Source organism: Meles meles, chromosome 13 (assembly GCF_922984935.1).
Source record: "Meles meles chromosome 13, mMelMel3.1 paternal haplotype, whole genome shotgun sequence".
Taxonomy (NCBI): Eukaryota; Metazoa; Chordata; class Mammalia; order Carnivora; family Mustelidae; genus Meles; species Meles meles.
The window spans coordinates 12127806-12148072 of NC_060078.1; the positions used below are offsets into that span (position 1 = coordinate 12127806).

General features: G+C 39.4%; 1 protein-coding gene across 1 annotated transcript; it reads right to left on the minus strand.

Annotated features, from left to right (window-relative positions):
• Nucleotides 1–1459: 1459 nt before the first annotated feature.
• LIPJ (lipase family member J) lies at nucleotides 1460–18378 on the minus strand. Its single transcript, XM_046027689.1, is given in 10 exon segments — nucleotides 1460–1693; nucleotides 2820–2891; nucleotides 7048–7119; nucleotides 10589–10735; nucleotides 11589–11654; nucleotides 11656–11726; nucleotides 13214–13323; nucleotides 14291–14516; nucleotides 17645–17756; nucleotides 18370–18378. Coding segments are annotated over 10 exon segments (1119 nt in total).
• Between the last annotated feature and the right edge of the window lie 1889 nt (nucleotides 18379–20267).

Genomic DNA, 20267 nt, shown 5'->3' on the forward strand with positions numbered 1-20267 from the left:
TTATACACCTGAAATAAGCAGATGTTGCTGGGATATAAACAATTAAAATGCCAGGCTTACTTTCCTGGGCTTCTTTTCCTTGACCCTGTAATTCTTCCCTGCATTTTTAGTTCTCCTTGTCTTCAAATAAATGTTTTTCACATTGTCCCAGTCCACCATTACCAGATACCGCCAACTTTTTTTTTTTTAAATCTCAGCATGAGTAATTCTGCATAATCGCCATCTCCCATTTGTCTTATTTGAAGGGTCATTTGAAAACTTTGAAGCAACACTTGTTATATTCACATTCTTAAATTCTTTAAAAAGACATCTCTAAATATGTATCTATTCTCAGTGCTCTACTTTTTTGGTACCAAAGAAAGGAAGGACTGACCTGTAGCCTGAACTATGGCCTTTAAAGTTACGTGTCTTCTCTTAGCTGCATTCCAATAACCTTATATGCAGGAACTTTATTTTTTTCTCACTATCTCTGCACATTCCATTATTTTTGGTAGAAGACTTTTTAAGGCCCAGAAGCATGTGTGGAACACAGAGTTAGCAACCTCAGGGCGAACTGGACTTGGCTTGGCTTCCAACCTCCATTTTGCCTGGGGCAGGAAACTTAATTTTCCATTCCAGGAAATTATAGATTATTTCTTTTTCAGTCTTTATGGGGTAAATTTACACTCAATTCTAGAACTCTCCCTTTTCATCTTGCTGTCCCCAGGGACTAAGAAAAGCCTGTGAAGTTATGCATTATTGAGGAGTTGGAAGGACAGGGGTCTAAGCCCTTGTGTGTGATGTCCCCTGTACCGCCCTCTGACGCCCACTGATCCCAGGGCTCCAGGATCATGACCTGAGCCGCAGGCAGACGCTTAACTGACTGAGCCACTCAGGTGCCCTAACAACCATTGCGACTCTTTGCACACACTGTCTGGAAAGGCAGGCTATACACCCAGGAAGTGAGATGCAAACCCTCTATGGCTTTTATGATCCCCCTACTTCTGAAGCTTGGCTGGAAGTGGGGCAGATGCAGCCATATTACACTGGTATCCAGGCTCTTTCTTCCCTTTTTCTCCCCCGAACTCCTTTACATAGCTCAAAAGTGTTTCTACTCTTCAGTGTAGAGAAAAATTAGCTTTCATATCAGTAAGCATTCTCCCAAACTCTTTATATCATGTATGCTCATCTTTTGAAGAAAAGAAAGCACCTTTCTCAAAAAACCATCCCTTTAAAATTATGCTTTTAGTTACTTAAAACACAACAGACTGCTTCGGGCCGTGTTGGAATCTGCCATTTCCCCTCATATATGACAAATGTCACTGATTTAACGAATGGAAGGCCTGGGGCAGTGAAGAAAAACAGGCAAAAATTCCAGATTTTATTTAAATAACAGGAAAAACATACATAGGAAGAAAAAAAAGTGATTGGCTTTTAAGAGAAATGAAATGGATCCTTCAACACAGACTACTGTAGTTCTTTATAGACTGCCTTGGATAATGTCAATGATTTCACGGTAAACTTGCTGATATACATCTAAACTGAACAAAAAGTCTATATGATTGTAGCAAGAAATAGTTTTATGATAAATATGGTTTGTAATTTCAGAAAGTAGATTTTTCACATCTTGAGGATCGGCCAACAAGTCATTGCCCCCGTTCCAAGTCGCTGTCGATACGTTCATGTTCTTCACATCGTAAAATGGAGAAGTGGACTAAATGTGGAGGGTTTTCACAGAAAATGATACATAGAAGGTGTTCTTTACTATTCCTTAAATGATGAATTAATACAATTTTAAAGTAAGTTGAATCTAAGATAATTACTACGATGGAAGCAAGGAATATTGAAAGAATCGTTAGGATTTTTACTTAGATCAGATACACATCAAAACTAGACCGTTTGCTCTAATTCAGGTTGTTCAAACATGCCACAGAGGGAATTTCAGTTTTATTTATAAGGCATGAAAGTATTTTAATCAAAATTTTCTATAGCTGGGACGCCTGGATGGCGTAGTTTTGGGCGTCTGCCTTCAGCTCAGGCCATGATCCCAGCGTCCTGGGGTCGAGCCCTGCATCAGGTTCCCAGCTCAGCAAGAAGCTTGCTTCTCTCTCTCCCACTCCCCCTGCTTGTGTTCCCTCTCTAGCTGTGTCTCTCCCTAATAAGTAAATAAAATCTTAAAAAAAAATTTCTGTAGCTGTATAGCTGCCAATATATTTATCAATAAATGGTAAATATTGGAGGGGGGCAAGTCTGATTTTATTGATTTTAATCTTTTCCATTTTACTTTGAAGTTTTACATAAACAAACCACATCAGGCATGAAGTTTAGCTAAAGCAGAAGAGGATAATGGGAAAGAATAATCTTGGAGATGACAGACTTGGGTTCTAATACCTCAAGATTTGTTATCTTCTTCATACAATATTACCATCTTCTCATTAACATTTGTCTTTTCCTCATAATTATGGGTTTGTCTTATCTTCCCAAATACAATCAAGAACTTTTAGGGTCAAGAACCATATTATGCCTTTTATTTCTTATTTAACTAACCATGGAGCTACATGTATTATACACACAATATTCTTCCTCCTGAGGGAGGATGAATTACTCTACAGCCTGTCAAACTTCTCCAGGCTTAACCGAGGTATTTGTTGTTAAAAAACATAAAAAATCTGGAAAAGCCCCCATTGGATGTGAGAATATGGAGCCAAATGATGGCGGTCTTTGCCTGCTGGTCCTTCTCACTGTTATTATACTCTCAGGCTTTACACAAGCCTTTCTCTGTAGCAACCTCCTCTGACCTGACCCAGGAGACAGTTTTTAGCTTATACATAATTATGTACCTGATTAAAATGAACCAAGTTCAGAACAGGACTGCCCCAATCAAAAGCTCTCAAGTGACTAGAATGAAAAACCTGAAAGAAAAAAAATATTTAAAGCAAGATTATATTCATCTGTTTCCTACAGCGCAGCTGGTAAGGCGAGGTGTGCATTACACATACTGTCCCTCTGTACAGGGCCTGTTGGAATATATATGCGCAGGGAGACGTCTTCCCTTCTCCCTTCCTTTGAAAAGGGCAAGAAATGGGAGGGGGGAGGTGGTGAGGGGCAGGGGCGTCTACGGAATGCGATTCTATCCACTTCATATAAATGCATGTTCCCCCAAGGCCTTTTACTTGTTAACGGGAGCCTGTGTGCTCATCAGCCCACCCCGGAAAGCCTCAGCTCCATCCACAGAGAACAAAAGTGAGTGTCTACGGGCACCTACGTGGCTCAGTCTGTTAAGTGTCCAACTCTTGGTTTCAGCTCAGGTCATGATCTCAGGGTTGTGGAACTGAGACCCCGTGGGGCTCCGCACTCAGTAAGGAGTCTGATGAAGATTCTCCCTCTCCCTCTTCCTCTGCCCCTCCCTGTGCTCACACTCTCTCTCTAAAATAAGTAAATAGGGGCACCTGGGTGGCTCAGTGGGTTAAAGTCTCTGCCTTCAACTCAGGTCATGATCCCAGGGTCCTGGGATCAAGCCCCACATTGGGCTCTCTGCTCAGCAGGGAGCCTGCTTCCTCCTCTCTCTCCCTGCCTGCCTCTCTGACTAGTTGCAATCTCTGTCTAGCAAATAAATAAATAAAATCTTAAAAAAAATAAAATAAGTAAATCTTTAAAAAATATATAAATATATCTTAAAAAATGTATCTTTTAAAAAAAAGTGTTTAGGACTAGGTGCACTAGGACTGAAAGGACACGTCCCTAAACATCCTTGCTTCAAACAACAGCGCTCAAGAGCCTGTTCCAGAAGCCACCCCTTGCTTCACCTTTCATAACTGTAGCCTCACCACCACCACCTGCTGTGAGTCTCTTAGGTCTAATCTGATCATATCCTTTTCTCCCCCTGATAATGTTTTCATTGCAGGAAGTTTCAGACTCTCAGCTTACCGATCTTCTCTGGGACTCTAGACCTGACAGGTCTCCATGCACCCACCGTTTTATCTTCTCCTAACTCCTCCCAACTTCTAAAACTCTCTCTACCATCTGGAATTCCATTGTTAGCGTATATCTTAAAACCCATCTCTGATGGGTTCCTTTACCTTCCTGCTCTCTGGACACCCTGATTTTCCCCTAACAACACTTCTTACCCTACAGCTCTTTCCTTCCACAAAACCGGCTGAGGTTATTAATGATCTTAGCATTTGTAAAACTTGTCGATTCTGAGGAATTTCCTCACATTACCCATGATGCCATTGGACCCAGCTGTTCATTTCTATCCTAGAGCTTTTCTACACTTAGCTTCTGGAATACCATCATTTCTTTTTTTATAATTTTTAAAAAATTTTTTATAAACATATAATGTATTATTAGCCCCAGGGGTACAGGTCTGTGAATCACCAGGTTTACACACTTCACAGCACTCACCATAGCACATACCCTCCCCAATGTCCATAACCCAACCACCCTCTCCCTATCCCCCTCCCCCCACCACCCTTAGTTTGTTTTGTGACATTAAGAGTCTCTTATGGTTTGTCTAATACCGTCATTTCTTGATCTTCATTTTTCACCCTCAGCTCCTTTTTGGTTTCTTTGCTGTATCCATCCAGCTGCCGCTGCCTGACCTTTGAATCCTTCCATGTCTCAGCCTTCTCCCCGTGCTCCTCTTCTCCTCAACTGTATTTGCTCTGTGTGTGTTCTCATCCAGTTTCTTGGTTTTCAATGGTGTCCATATTTAAAGTGTTTATCCTCTTCTGTAAGTCTCTTCTAAATACTAGACTCCTATACACAACTGCTTATTCAAGTTAAACACTGGGATGCCTCACACTTAACATCTCCAAATGTGAACACCTTCTCTGTCCCTCAAATCTTCACTGCCACCAAATGTCCCTATCTCCTTTAATGGCAATTGCATATTTTCCTTGCTTAGGCCAGAAAGTCTGGAATCATCCAAGACTCTTTCCTCTCTCCTTTCACAGAATCCATATTAAATGTCTTTGGCTGCATGTTTATAATACACACGTATACTCAGCACCCAACCCTCTCCAGCACCCTTCCTGGGAACACATCTGTGTTGGCCATCATCAATCTGGATTACGGTGGTCTCCTAAATTTCTCCTTGTTTCCACTTTGGTCTACCCACCATGGCACCCGAAGCATTCCTTTTTTTTCCCCACCCAAGTAAACTCTACCTCTAACGTGGTGCTTGAACTCACGACCCCGGGATCAAGAGTCACATGCTCTGTTGACTGAGCCAGTGAAGCATCCCCTAAGCATTCCTTTAAAAATGTTAAAGATGGGGCGCCTGGGTAGCTCAGTGGTTTAAGCCACTGCCTTCGGCTCAGGTCATGATCTCAGGGTCCTGAGATCGAGCCCCGCATCGGGCTCTCTGCTCCGCAGGGAGCCTGCTTCCTCCTCTCTCTCTGCCTGCCTCTCTGACTACTTGTGATCTCTCTCTGTGTCAAATAAATAAAAATAAAATCTTTAAAAAAAAATGTTAAAGATATCATGTCTGCTCCCTGCTCAAAACCTGCAGTGGCTGCTCGCTTCAGCCAGAAAGCCAAAGTCCTCCCAATGGTGTACCTGTTCCTTTCTGGCTCTGGTAGATTTCTGCTCCCTTTTCCCTACTTCTTTCTCCCTTAATCGCTGACATCAGCCACACTGATGTCATGCCTCTCAGAAATGCTCCTAACTAAAGGGCTTTGCGTTGGTCATTCTCTCTATCTGGAACGTTCTTCCTCCAGGTCGTTCACACTCCTTTCTCGGCTTCTTTAAATCTTTTCTCAAATGTCACCATCTCATTGAGGCTGGCCTAGCCTCACTCTTCAAAAACACAACCCACTACCCACTGTGTCTAATCTCTTTATCTTGCTTTTTCCCCTTTATTTTTCCATAGTTTCTATTCCCTTCTAAAGTTTTAATAATTTACTTATTTGCTATGCTTAATGTTTACTGTCTGTATATCTAACTGCTAGAATGTCAACTTGAGGAGGACAGGAATATTTACTTTGTTCACTGATGTGTACCCTGAGCATAGAACAGTACAGGTCACATAGTAGGTACTCAATAAATATTGTTTCAATAGATGAATAGATGCAAAGGTTGCTTAGACTTTCCTGGCCTATTTATCACCAGGAATGAACTAAATCTAAATATAAGTTAAAGATTTTTAATAATTTACCTCAAAACAGTCACTTAGTAGATTTAAACATGTCAAATGAGAAAGCCCTTCCCAATATCACAATGATACTTGAGTTCATTAGTGTTCATTAAATTTAAACAACACTCTTGATCATCACCCTGTTGAACTCTCATATTTTTGTTAGTTAAGTCAGAGCATTATTAATAATTCCATTTTTAAAATTAAGGAAACTGACTTCATAAGGAGTAAGTGAGCTTCCTGAGTGTCTCACTACCAGTAAGTTTCAAAGAAAAGATTCAGTGTCTGATATTTTGATCTCAAGTATACTGTTCTTTCTAAGATTTTATCCTGGCTCTCAACCTTAAGATGATATTCACACTGGATTTTTTTCTTCATTAATATTCACGCAACATATATTCTTGAGTATCTGTTGTTTACCCAGAACTCTTGGTGTTGCAAATATAGAAGTGAATAAGACTTGCTCATGGGCCTTATGGAGTTCACAAGTGAACAGAGGAGAGAATGAAGTCTAGTGAGAGACTAGGCATTGGGATACCTGTGTTTTAGTCTTAGGTTTTTAAAATTTTCTTCTTCTTCTTCTTCTTATTATTAGTCTTAGGTGTTTTTAAAAGAATAGCTCTGAATCTTTGGGCAAGTCAAATGATAAATGTGGTGTCAATGATTCCTAGTCCACTATTCCAAATTAACATTTTCTCATTTGTAAAACAGAAAATAGGTATATTGCTCTGATCATTGCTTAGGGTTAGAAGATCTAATAGATTATGATATTAACATACTACAAACTATAAAGAATTACATAAATATGTAACGGTTACCTTTTATCCTTCTAAATTTATCATTCTATGACAATGGCATGATTCTCAGAATGATGGGATAAACCATGAGTAGTATAAATGAAATTGTACTAAAATGCACTTGAAAATTTATACCTGACTCCAGTGTAGTATATTTTGAACAGATGTCCCTGCTGGGTTATGTGACAAATACACATCCATACGACTCTGAGGGGTTAAAAAATTATTTTTATACTTAGTGCACCCAGAGAAAGCATAACCTTTGATATTTGCTGCACTAAATAATTTCAATAAAATTTAAAGTAATTTTTAAGCAAATAATATAAATAAAATATAAAATTATATTTTAATTAAGTACATAAGTGTACTTACTAAATGTGTAATTTTACATTAACATAGAAGCTATGATTGGATTTCCGAGTTATGTAGTCTGTCATCCCATACTGAAAACAATCAAAACTCTTAGGACTCACACAGAGACCCCTTTTGAGAGCACAAAGGACTGAAAAGATAGAAATTTCCAGGAGAAATGGAAAAGAAAAACAAAAAAACCTTCAAAAAACCCAAAATACTAAAGCCAGTTTTTCCTTCAAGTTATTTGCCAATCCCAGGGAATCTGAAGTTTTATTGTGAGAACTAAGCTAGTTGAGGAAAACAAACAAATAAATCAGCCCAGGGCCTGCCAAGGGTGATTAGATTTAAAAAGAAACCCTTTCCATGATGAACTGGGCTCCTGAAAGCTATACAACTCCCAGTGAAGCAATCAGAAATGCAGCAGCTTTCATGTCAACCTGCCATCTAGGTTTGAATTGACTACAGGGTCCCTGGGAACTTTAGTCAGTGAACAAGACTTACAATGTCAATGTTATCCTATCAAAATCTCAGCAAGTTCTCTTAAGGATATCAACAAACTGCTTCTCAGATGAAGAAGCAGAAGACACAGGACAGCCAATACAGTATTGTAAGGGAGGAACAAAGTTGGAGGACGGACATACATGACTTCAAGATGTACTATCAACCTACAGTAATCAAGAAGTAGGGTATTGGTGGAAGAATAGATAAACAGATCCATAGAATGGAAAGAGGGCCCCAAAATAGACCCTTATATAGTCAACAGATTTTAGACAAAAGAGAAAAGGCAATACAATAGAGAAACAATGGTGTCTTCAACAAATGGTCCTGGAACAACTAGACGACGACATGGAAAAGAAAAAAAAAAAAAAAAGAATTGAGGCACAGACCTCATACCCTTCACAAGAGTCAACTCAAAATAGAACACAGATCTACATGTCAAACTAAAAACTATGAAACTCCGAGAAGATGACCTAGTAGAGAAAATCTACTTGACTTTGGGTCTAGTGATGGCTTTGTAGATAAAACACCAAAGGTACAACCTATGAAAGAAATAACTGACAAGCTGAACTTCTTCCAAGTCAAAAACATCCACTTTGCCAAAGACAAAGAGAATTAGAAGACAGGCCATGGACTGGAAGAAAATATTTGCAAAAGACATATCTATGAAGGACTGCTACCCAAAATGTAAAAAGAACTCTTCAAACTCAACAATGAGAAAATAACCTGATTTAAAAATGGGCCAAAGACCTTAATAGACAGCTCACCAAATAGATATACAGATAGCAAATGACCATGAAAAGATGCTCTGCATCACACGCCATCAGGGAAATGCAATTTAAAAGAACAATGAGATACCACTACACACTTATGAAAATGACACGAGTCTGAAACGTTGACAGTACCAAGTGCTGGTGAGGAAAAATTCACAGGAACGCTCATTCACTGCTGGTGGGAATGCAAAATAGTACAACCCCTTTGGAAAAACAGTTTGGTGGTCTCTTATAAAACAAAAGGTATCCTTGTCAGACGATCCAGCAATCACACTCCTTGGTATTTATCCAAAGCGGGTAAGGACTCATGTTCATGCGAAATCTGCACATTGATCTTGATAGCATCTTTATTCATAATTGTCAAAACTTGAACCATAATGTCCTTTAGTAGGTGGATAGATACACAGTGGTACATCCAGACAATAAAATATTTTTTTCAGCACTAAAAATAAACGAGATACCAAGCCAGGAAAAGACATGGAGGAACCTTGAACGTATGCTACTAAATGGATGAAGGCAATCTGAGAGGGCTACAAACTATGATTCCAACTACATGACATTCTGGAAAAGGCAAAACTGTGGCATGCAGTGAAAAGATCAGTGGTATCAGTGGTTGCCAGAATTTAAGAGGGGAGGGATGAATAGACAAAGCACAGAGGATTTGTAGGGGAGTGAAAATATCCTATGTGATACTGTAATGGTAGGTCTATGTCATTATACATTTGTTAGAACTCACAGAATGTAGAACACCAGAGTGAACCACGCTGAAAACTATGGATTTGGGGTACATATGATGTGTCCATGTAGGTTCATCAATTGTAATAAACAAAAGTACAACCTGGTGGTCCTTGCCACATCCAAGGTCATCTAGGTTTTCCCCTATGTGATCTTCTAGGAGTTTGAGAGTCTCACATTTCACATTTAGGTCTATGATCCAAATATGAGTTAACTTTGTGAAGGGTATTTCACTTTTTTGTATGTAGACATCCAGTTGTCCCAACACCATTTGTTGAAGAGACTATGGTTTTTCCAGCGCACTGCCTTTCTCCTTTGTCAAAGACCTGTTGAGAGTATTCATGAGACTCTGTGTCTGCGCTCTCTATTCTGCTGCACTGATCTTCTTGTTTCTTTCATTAATCCCACACTGCCTAGATTACTGTAGTTGAAGACGAAGTCTTAATGTTCAACAGTACCAGACCTCCAACTTTGCTCCTTCCCTTCAATACTGTGTTGGTTACTCCGGGTTTTGCTTCCCTCCATAAACATTAGAAGTTATCTGTCAATATCCTTAAATTAGCTGGCTGGGATTTTGCTTGGGATTGCCTTGAATCCACAGACTAAGCTGGTAAGAATGGACATCTTGACAACTTCTCTTTCTTTGAATGAATAAATTGATTCTTGCTGGGAAATTATTAAATGGTACATGTGCAGGAACCACCAGTGGTCTGAATGCTACAGCTGCTTCTGCTAAATCCAGTTTTTTAATTTAATGTGCATAAAAAGTCTTAGAATGAATGCCTACATCTGTAATAGCATCTATACACAATCAAACTGTATGGCTTTGGGAATAGTAGCTTGAGCCCCTAAACAGTGTCCCACTCCAGGAATTTTGATGAATGCCCAAAGCAGGTAAGGTAATTAGCAGGCACTAATGCCAATTACAAAAGGGTCATATGAAAGGGAAGGAGTGTTAGGAGCCAAGATATAAGAGCAGGAGTCATTAAAAAAATAAGTGATAGAAGAGAACTTAAATACAAGAAACTTCAGGAAACTAACACCCAATAGGAAAGGCCAATAAAAAGACCCAGCACAGCATCTGCTCTCTGTTGTTTACAGAGAGCAAGACAAATCTGAATGCAAAATAATCCCAGCATGCTCACACTGATTAGTTACAGAATGTTGGTGTAGTCCCCCGACCAGGAAGGCTAAGAATCTAACTATCAGTACATGTGGATAAATCATACAATGACACGCAAGGCATAAAGTAAGTACTATTAAGAGCTGCTTTCTAAAAATGGACAAAGTACATTTCAAATTCAATTTGTTCTCACCATATTTAAGTTCTCCTGGTCATATCCATATATCATAAACAAGATATCACGGCAAATCTTACCAATAATCTTCAGTGGACACAGCTTTGAACCAACAAATCTTTTGAATGAGGTATTAGGTAGGAAGTCTTTGTTGCCAAAAAAAGTCTGTAAAACAAGTTTACTTTATTCATATTTGGAAGACCAAAATAATTAACCAAGGAATGGTGCAATGAGCTCATTACATTTATAATGAAATGCACTGTCTCACATTAGTTTAAAATATTTAAATGAGAGAGGTGCTTGGGTGGCTCAGTTGGTTAAGTGGCTGACTCTTAATTTTGACTCAGGGTCATGAGATGGAGTCCCATGTTGGGTCCATGCTCAGAGCAGTCTGCTTGTCCCTCTCTCTGCCCCTCCCTCCCCCCTTGCACTTGTGTTCTCTCTCTCTCTCTTTCAAATAAATAATTAAATAAAACCTTTAAAAGAAATACATTTAAATTAAGGGCAAAACTTGGAAGCAGGAGATAGAGATAAGCTGACTACTGGATTTTCCTTCAAAATAAGATGTCCATAGAGGACATTGGGAGATGGAGAGGAGAAGGAAGTTGAGAGAAATTGGAAGGGGAGGCGAACCATAAGAGACTATGGACTCTGAAAAACAACCTGAGGGTTTTGAAGGGGCGGGGGTGGGAGGTTGGGGGAACCAGGTGGAGGGTAATAGGGAGGGCACGTATTGCATGGAGCACTGGGTGTGGTGCAAAAACAATGAATACTGTTACGCTGAAAAAAAAAAAAATAAAATTTAAATTAAAGATAAAAAAAAATTAAATACAAAATGAGATGTCCAAAGCTATTATAAGTAAGATCTTATTCCTTTGTAAAAACAAAAGAAAGAATCCAGAGTCACTGAAACCAAAAAATTAAATTCATGCAAACATAGTCAAGACCTCTTATTTTGAAAGGACAGAATCATTGTCATTTTGTATTATCAGCTATGTAAAGGAAAGGAATAACATACCTTTAACACTGACCTCCATTTGTATGCCAATTTAATTAAAGGGCTCTTTGAGTATTTGATAGAAAAAAACTGGAGCTAAGGCAAAAAATATTTTGATTCTTTCAGCTATCTGTGGTATTGTGGAAAATGTTATGAAAGCTGAAAGAAAATAAGACAGAAATGAACTATTCTTACACCATTACTAGCATGTAAGAAATGATATCATGGCAAGTGAGAGTAAATTCAATATGTTATGACCACTTAATTGACTCATTCATTCCTCAATTCCCTTATCAAACATTTATCGATCACCCAGTATGAGACATACATATCGATCAAACATCATACTGATGATTAATATTTAAAACAATGTCTAGACCATAAACAATGATAAACCAACAATAAGAGAGTCTTGTAACACCATAGTTGAGAAATCAGAAACAATATTGAACATTTCTATAACTGGCAGTGCTGAAAATAGGTTAGTGAGCTTTTCGGATATTTGAATCTTACACTTTAGGTGATAGATCCAATACATGTCAAATTGTTTTTATATTTATTTTTAATATATTTTAAAACATCCTTGCCTTCTTGGGTGGAGGATACTAGTTTATATTTTATTGTTAGTTTAGATTCATTAATATGACAGTTTTCCCTTTTATGACATCTTATCAAGCTACATTCTTGCACCTTTTTATTTTTATAGCTTTTCTGTTTTCTGAGTTCAAAGAAGGCACACAACCAGAAAATCATATAGCATATTAGAAATCAGTAAATTCTAGCACACACTTCTTTCTTATTTAATAATTTTCCAAGATTCCTGGTTCCAGATAACTATAACAGCTGGAAAATCCAGAGTACAAGTCATACACATCGTTAATAAATGTCAGAGAAAAGATCTGTGGAAAATCGGATTAGACTGTTCTTCCACACACTCTTTATAGCAGGACGTGGCTTATTCCTATAAGAAAATGATAATTTTTCAGCCCAGAAAAGACTCAGTGAATACTGGTTGCTATTATCAAGTGGGCTTTGTAACTTCCCCAGTAGAAAGAGTGGAGAGTAAGAAGGTTTACCATACCATGTAAGAGAATTATGTTGGGTTTTAGAGAATTCTTTTATTTTCTGAAAGTGGAACTATTACGCATTAGATGGAGGCATTGTTGCTGTGAGCTGACGGAAGTTCTTTTTTAGTCTCTTTAAACATATGAAGACTTGGGCTCATCTTCATGCATGTCTAAAGTTTAATCTGTTCTAAATGTGTAAGCATTAATGGCCTTCTCATGTCTCTCCCTCATGAGGTCCTTTGCCATACTTAAATGACAATTTTAAGTATGAAATTTCTATTTGTGGAACAAGGGGTAGTTATGATCTCACTTTGATCCCAAGATGGATATCCAACTTCTGAACACTTGAGAACAAAGACAACTTGTTATGACAATGAATTCTTTGTGACTGGAGAAGACAAGGTAGAAGGAGGAAGGGGGTAAGTGTCCAGGGCCCAGCTGTGGGTTGCTCTTCCCAGAGCTCTGTTTTGTGCCACGTGTAGCTCTGGGAGCTTGCCCACGTCCTTAGGAGGTGGGCAAACCTCTACAAACCCTACAAAAGACATTGCATACTATGAGCCACAATCCTTCTGGCCGTACCAATAGTGGTGCCCTGGGAATGGCCTATATAAAATATTTCCTCTTGTCCCGTGTGCTTGACGATGAAGTCGATGGAGGCTGGAAGGTCGTATTTTGCCATCTCATCAAAACTACAAAAGAAAAAGGGAAGTTGAAATCCCCTTGCTTGTAGAATATGATGCTAACCCTTGAAGATAATGAATAGGTAAATGAAGGCAAACAATTTTCAACTCTCTCTAGGTATTATCAAGGAGTTATGGGGCACTTGGGTGGCTCAGTTGGTTAAAGGCTCTGCCTTTGGCTCAGGTCATGGTCCCAGAGTCCTGGGATAGAGCCTGCATCAGGCTCTCTGCTCAGCAGGGAGCCTGCTTCCCCCTCTCTCTCTGCCTGCTTCTCTGCCTACTTGTGATCTTTGTCTGTGAAATAAATAAATAAAATCTTTAATAAAAAGATTTAAAAAAAAAGAATTTATGGGGCACTTGGGTGGCTGAATTGGTTGAGCATCTGACTCTTGATTTCAGCTCAGGTTGTGGTCTCAGGGTGTGAGGTTGAGCCCTGTGTCCAGCTCTGCACTCAGTGTGGAGTCTGTTTGAGCATCTCTTTCCTCCTCTGCTCCTCCCCCCACTCATGCATGTGCATGCACTTTCTCTCCTGATGTCTCTCAAATAAATACATCTTTTTTAAAAAAAGAGGTTATATGGTGTAATATATCTACTTAATAAAGACTTTCTGTGAGAACACAAAGTCAGGGAATAAAGTAGCCCCAAGATAGTCTTATAAAGATGCTGTTTATTTTACATGCAGGGAGATGAAGTAAATATATAGGTTAAGGAGCAAAACAATAGGAAGGGTGGGGTTAGCCAATAAGGTTACTACTGACAAACGAGAAACACACTTAAGGTCAAGCAAGCATTCTTTCATTTTCATATTCATATTCATATTCATATTCATATTCATATTGACATAAATTGTGATGGTCTGTTACAAGACCTGATTGAGAAAAGACACTTCTGTTCTACTTTATTTCATTCAAACACAAGACAAAATATTTGACACACTCATAAAATAAAATGAAACATTACTTGATGTTATTTGTACCTGAAGGCCCAGAATTCTTTGGAATTTGTCTTCAGGTACTTGTGTTTCCTGGACCAGGTGGTCCCCCTGCTGTTCCCCATCCACACGTCATAACCAGCATCTGCCAGAATGAAGCCCAGGCTGTTGTTGGGCAGATTGGAGATCCAGCTGCTGGCAGATGTAAACAAACCATGTTGCAAGTAGACCACAAGCCTCTGAGCTAGAAAAAAAATGCAGAGAATTTCTTCTTAAATGTTGTCGTATCTGTATAAATATCTTATCTGAAATTCAATCTCTTAACACATGACAGTTTGAAGTTTTAAAAATGTATTTTTAAATTTTATATTGTATAAATACGGTAAATTTTTCATGTTTAATCCTGTTGTATGTCGGAGTTGCTTAGCAAAGTTTACAAAGTTGCAAACTTAGCAAAGTTTACAAAGAATTTTTAAAAAAAATGACCAAGTATAGCATTAGGTCATGTCTCAAATATATAAACTTCTAAGATTAGAACATTCACATAGCTAATAGTCATGTGAACACTCATATACATTTTATTTTATTTTATTTTTATTTTAGAGAGAGAGAGAGCGAGCAGGGGGAGGGGCAGAGGGGGAGGGAGAAAGAGAATCTCAAGTAGACTCCACATTGAGCACAGAGCCCAACGCAGACCTTGAGCTCACCATGACCTGACCTGAGCCAAAAACAAGAGTTGGACATTTAACTGAGCCACTCACGCTTCCATCATATACATTTTAAATAACATATTACAGTAGATGTCAGCCAGACACTGGTCTTAGCCACCCCAGTGCTGTGCAGTGGGCTCATGAAAGAAGTAGCCATGATGAGAGAGATGTCAGTTAACTTGGGACCCCCAGCATGGGTGCCTCACCAAGGCTACTGCTAGGAAAGTATGTCTGACATGTCTGCAACAGAGATCTCACAGGGTACTGCCCCTCAAGGAGACCAAACCAGCCACTTGGAGACTAGTTGGGGGCATCAGACCTTTTCTCTTCTGGAAAGGTCAACAACCCACTATGACTGGCATTGATATATATTTTGGCTATGATTTGCCTTTCTTTCCACATAGGACCATAGCAGCCAGCACTATTATTCAAGAGTTCATGGAGCGTCCGATCTACAAATATGGAACCTCTCATGACATACCTCAAAGGGAATCACTGCAGGTCAAAGAAGGTGCATTCCTCAGTATTATGGACTTGGAAGGCCACTGGGTGTAACCACCATCAAGAGGCTGCCAGCCCAACCAAGCAATGAAATCACCACCCAGTAGAGATGCCAGCTGGGAGATGACATCCTGTAACTGTGGGTCCTGTTCTTAAGGACTCATTCGATACCTTAAACAAATGACTGAATATATTGCTGCTTCCTCTAATCAGTAGAACACGGAGTCTGAGAAAAAAGGGGTAGGACTAAGAATGGTCTCACTCAATACCATCCTGTAACTCACTTGGGGGTTTGTACTTTCTGTCCTCACAATTTAAGGCTCTTATAGATCCAGAGGCCCTGGTCCCCAGACAGAAGACACTTCCACTAGTTCACGCAGTAAAGACCCTAATAATACAGCCATGACTGCTGGAAGGCTATGATTTTGGGCTCCTCATGATAGAAGACTAGAGTGCAGGAGTGGCAAAGAGAGGAATTACTATATTGGTAGGAGTAATTGGCCTTGGTCATCACGACAAGGTAGGGCTTCTGATACAGAATGAGGATGGAAAAACATATTGGTGTTCACGAGATTCAGTGGGACATCTTTTGTTGCTCTGTTGCCTTGCTTTCCTTATAAAATGTACAAGTACTGCAACTGTGACCTGTTACAGGCACAGTAACCCTTCAGGATAAGGGCCTGGCTTGCCGCATCGGGGACACAGCTGAGAGGGAGGGGAATCTACAGTAGGCAGTACAGGTGGGAATTTACGAGTGACAGCCATGGCGTTAGGATCAGCGGCAATGGCAGATGTCATACTTTGTTCCGCTCACCTTCCTCTTGTAAGTTTCCCCAGAAATTCTGATCTACCCATACCCTGGAAAACCTGTACCTGGATGAAATAAGCTTAATGTGAAAAACAAAGGGATCTGAGTAATGCAAAACGTGCACTCTCTGTTATTTTGGTGCTCACCTGGACTTCTTTCCCAAGCAGGTGGAGCTCCTAGCTGTTGTGGGTGTTGCTTTCTAACTGTTCATTTTTGCCCCTCTCTCCCCCAGGGCAAATGGCAGTTGCCTCACGTAGGAGATTACACCACTAAAAGTAGCCTTAAGCAATAACTAACTGCTGTGGCAGTGCAAAAGGCTAACTCCTTAACTTAACGCAGGACTGCTTCTGTGATGCAGTTCCTGTATCTATGAGCTCCGCTGAGATCAGGCTGCAGCCGGACTTAGCTGAGCCACACCCTTCCCTCGCTCCTTTCCTTGCCCTCCTCTGATTGCCACATGACCTTCTCCCGAAGGTAGACCAGCAATAAATCACATGCTCCTGACTCCCTGTCTCTGGCACTGCTTCTAGACAACTCTGAAGCACTTACTGGATTTTTAAATTACCTTTCAATATTTTATTACGGTGTTCACAAAATTAGGTCAGACCCTGAAAAATGATTACTATAATTATGTTAAATCTATGTTAACATTTTCTGTCTGGTAGCTCTGACCTTTATAAAGATCCAAAATTACATTGATTGAGGTTGTTTCAAATTAGTAACTTTCCTGAAATATATTTTCATGCTTAAAACTTGAGAGGGTATTTTGTAATATGAGAAACATCCTTTTCAAGGAGAAATATCTAAAGAGAAAACTAGAAAAAAAGTTGGCTTTTGTTTGAGCAATTAGATGAATAAGCAAAAGTAATCCATTACGTATTCTGCTAGTAAGTGACAGACACAGGATTATAACCCTAGCGACAAATTCGAGTGCTTTATCTTTTTCACCACACTTGCAAATAGCGATGTACCTATTGTTGAGATAAAGAACCAGGACCAAACTCATGTCTTTGCTATTACTAAGGAGACAGGAAGGACCTTTTTACCAGCCATTTTCCAAACCTATGTTACCATGTTACCATTTCTAACCCTTCATCAAACAAAGAGATTGGAAAGAATCAACAGAAATGAGTAAAGGGACCCACAAAGAACATTTGGAACAGCTTAATTTCCATCACACTCGAAAGCCATCCTGTGAACAAGAAGCCAGGGGAGAATCAGGCTTTCTTCTGGAGGCATGCAGAGACATGGGTGAGAAGTTAACTGTGCACTTCATTAAGTGCTTTCCTTGTCTGACGCTCACTGAGAAGAAATGAACGAGTGAAGACCTTCAGGGCCCAGACAGTCACCAAGTCGTTCTGAATTGAATATTACCTGAACTGTCACTGTTTGTCTTCCCGTAAGGAATTCTATAAAGGCCAAGGATGTAACCATCTTCAGTTACAATATCATATACTTCATCTGGGTAGCCCCAATAAGAAATAATTTGGTTCTAGATAAAGAAAAAGGAAGCTTTTTAGGATACGATTTCTGGTCGGTTAATGGAACCTGATAATAATCTAAGCTGTTAATGTAATAATGGACCTTGTATAGTCAGTCTCTCAACCTCAGGACTATTTTTTTTTTCACGAGTTCACTGATTCATTCAGTAATAGATATTAGACATTTTAGAACATCTATGAACATCAATCTTATACATTACTTTTTCCTAACAACTAGTCACCCAAACTTTTACCTGCTCAGCTATATACAATTTTAAAATATATGTTTATCCACAAATGTTTGCATGTCTACGGTTATAGCTAAGCTTGTATCTGGAATTTGTATGTATGTGCATGTATACAAAAAAGAATTTATAAGTCTTCCATAAAGGTATTTAAATGCCCATATATTTTCACCCAGGGACAAAATATCGGTGAAGGGGAAACTGTGAGCTACAGAACAGTAAATGGGGACTATTCACTGACCCATATCAAAATATATGAATACAGGGATATTTATTTGACTGCAGCTCTATTAAAATAAAAGCCTGCCCCCCTCCCCCAATTAAAGAGCAGCATCCCCTGTTATTTCAGCAGCTTAGCATTTATTTCCTAGCAACTTACAATGTTCATGTTCACTTCAGGGTTCCGAGCTCTTGGATATAGAAAGGCGCCTTGCGTAGTCCCAAGAATTAACACAAGAGAAGTCACTCTGAAAAGGTAGGACATTTGGGATCTACATATAAAAGGAGATGTTAAAAAAAAAAAAAAAAAAAAAAAGGAGATGTTAAAACTACTAAAATTGCAGCAAGCGATACCATTTGACTGTTTAAATAATTCTGTGAGTTAGGGAGTATTACCATTTCCAGGTCAGAAAAACCAAAGCTCAGGGGATGCCTGGGTGGCTCAGTTGGTTGGGCTGCTACCTTTGGCTCAGGTCATGATCCCAGAGTCCTGGGATCGAGTCCCGCATCAGGCTCCTTGCTTGGCAGGGAGCCTGCTTCTCTCTCTGCCTCTCCCTGACACTCTGTCTGCTTGTGCGTGCTCTCTAAATAAATAAATAAATAAAATCTTTAAAAAACAAACAAACAAACAAACAAAAAACCAAAAAAATACCCAAAGCTCGGAAAAATTCAGTAATTTGTCTAAGGACACACAAGGCATAGTTGACAGTCAAGAATTCCATTCATTCTGGCTTCATTCCCACATCAGTGCTTTTCCAGCTATCCTCTTTTGTAGCACAAAACCTTCTTTGAAGTCTCCATTATAGGATTGTTTAGCCCAATTCCAAAAACTTTATCATATACTGCAAGTTAATTGATACCTGAATTAATGATGTAATGATATTTACTAACACTTGTTTATTTCCTTTAAAGATTTTTTTGATTTGTTTGAGAGAGAGAGAGAGAGTCTGTGTGTGTGTGTGTGTGTGTGTGTGTGTGTGAAAGAGAGAGAGAAAGAGAGAGAGGGAGAGAGAGAGCACGAGAAGGGGAGGCTCAGAGGGAGAGGCAGACGTCCCACTGAATGGGGAGTCAGAAGCAGGACTCTGGTATCATGACCAGAGCCAAAGACAGACACTTAATTGATGGAGCCACCCCGGTGCCCCTGGACTAACACTTGTTTAAAGTATATTTAACGGTTGTTGGGTTTTGGGGAGGGAAGGGGGATGGAGAGAATCTTAAAACAGTAAGAAAAAGAACTTGTTATCTATCATGGAACCCCCATAAGACTATCAGCAAATTTTTTTTAGCAGAGACTTTGCAAAATATATATTGCAAAAAATATATATGCAAAAGTATATTATATATATTTAGGATTTTATTTTATTTATTTGACAGACAGAGATCAGAAGTAGGCAGAGAAGCAGGCAGAGAGAGAGAGGGGGAAGAAGGCTCCCCACTGAGCAGAGAGCCTGATGTGGGGCTCGATCCCAGGACCCGGGGATCATGACCTGAGCTGAAGGCAGAGGCTTTAAACCACTGAGCCACCCAGGCACCCCTATTCAATATATATTGAATATATATTCAAAATGCAGAAAGAAGGGAAGAAAAAAAAAACAAAAACAAACCTGCCAACCATGAACATTCAACCACCCAACAAAGCTGCCTTTCAAATTGGCAGGGAAGATAGTTTTTCAGACAAGTAAAAGCCGAAGGACTTTATCACCGGTACTAGTTGGGCCTACAGTGCACATTGAAGGGAATTCCTCAAGCTGAAATGAAAGGATGATAATAAGTAACGGGAAATCATGTGAAACTATAAAGCTGTTCAGGTAAATACATGGTTGAATTCAGAAAACTCTAGTGTTTCATGGTGGTGGTAAATCTTGAGATTTCTTACGAAGCTGGTAGAGAGCAACTGTGAAAGGGAAGGTAGGAAAGGTGAATCTGCTTGACCACAAAGGCTTTTCTAGACGTATTAGTAAAAAGTACTTTCAGCAGTTCAGAAGCTGGAAACTGGCTTCCTTAAAATTCTGTCTACCATTAAAAAATCTTCATTTACTTATACGTATCCTGTTTGAG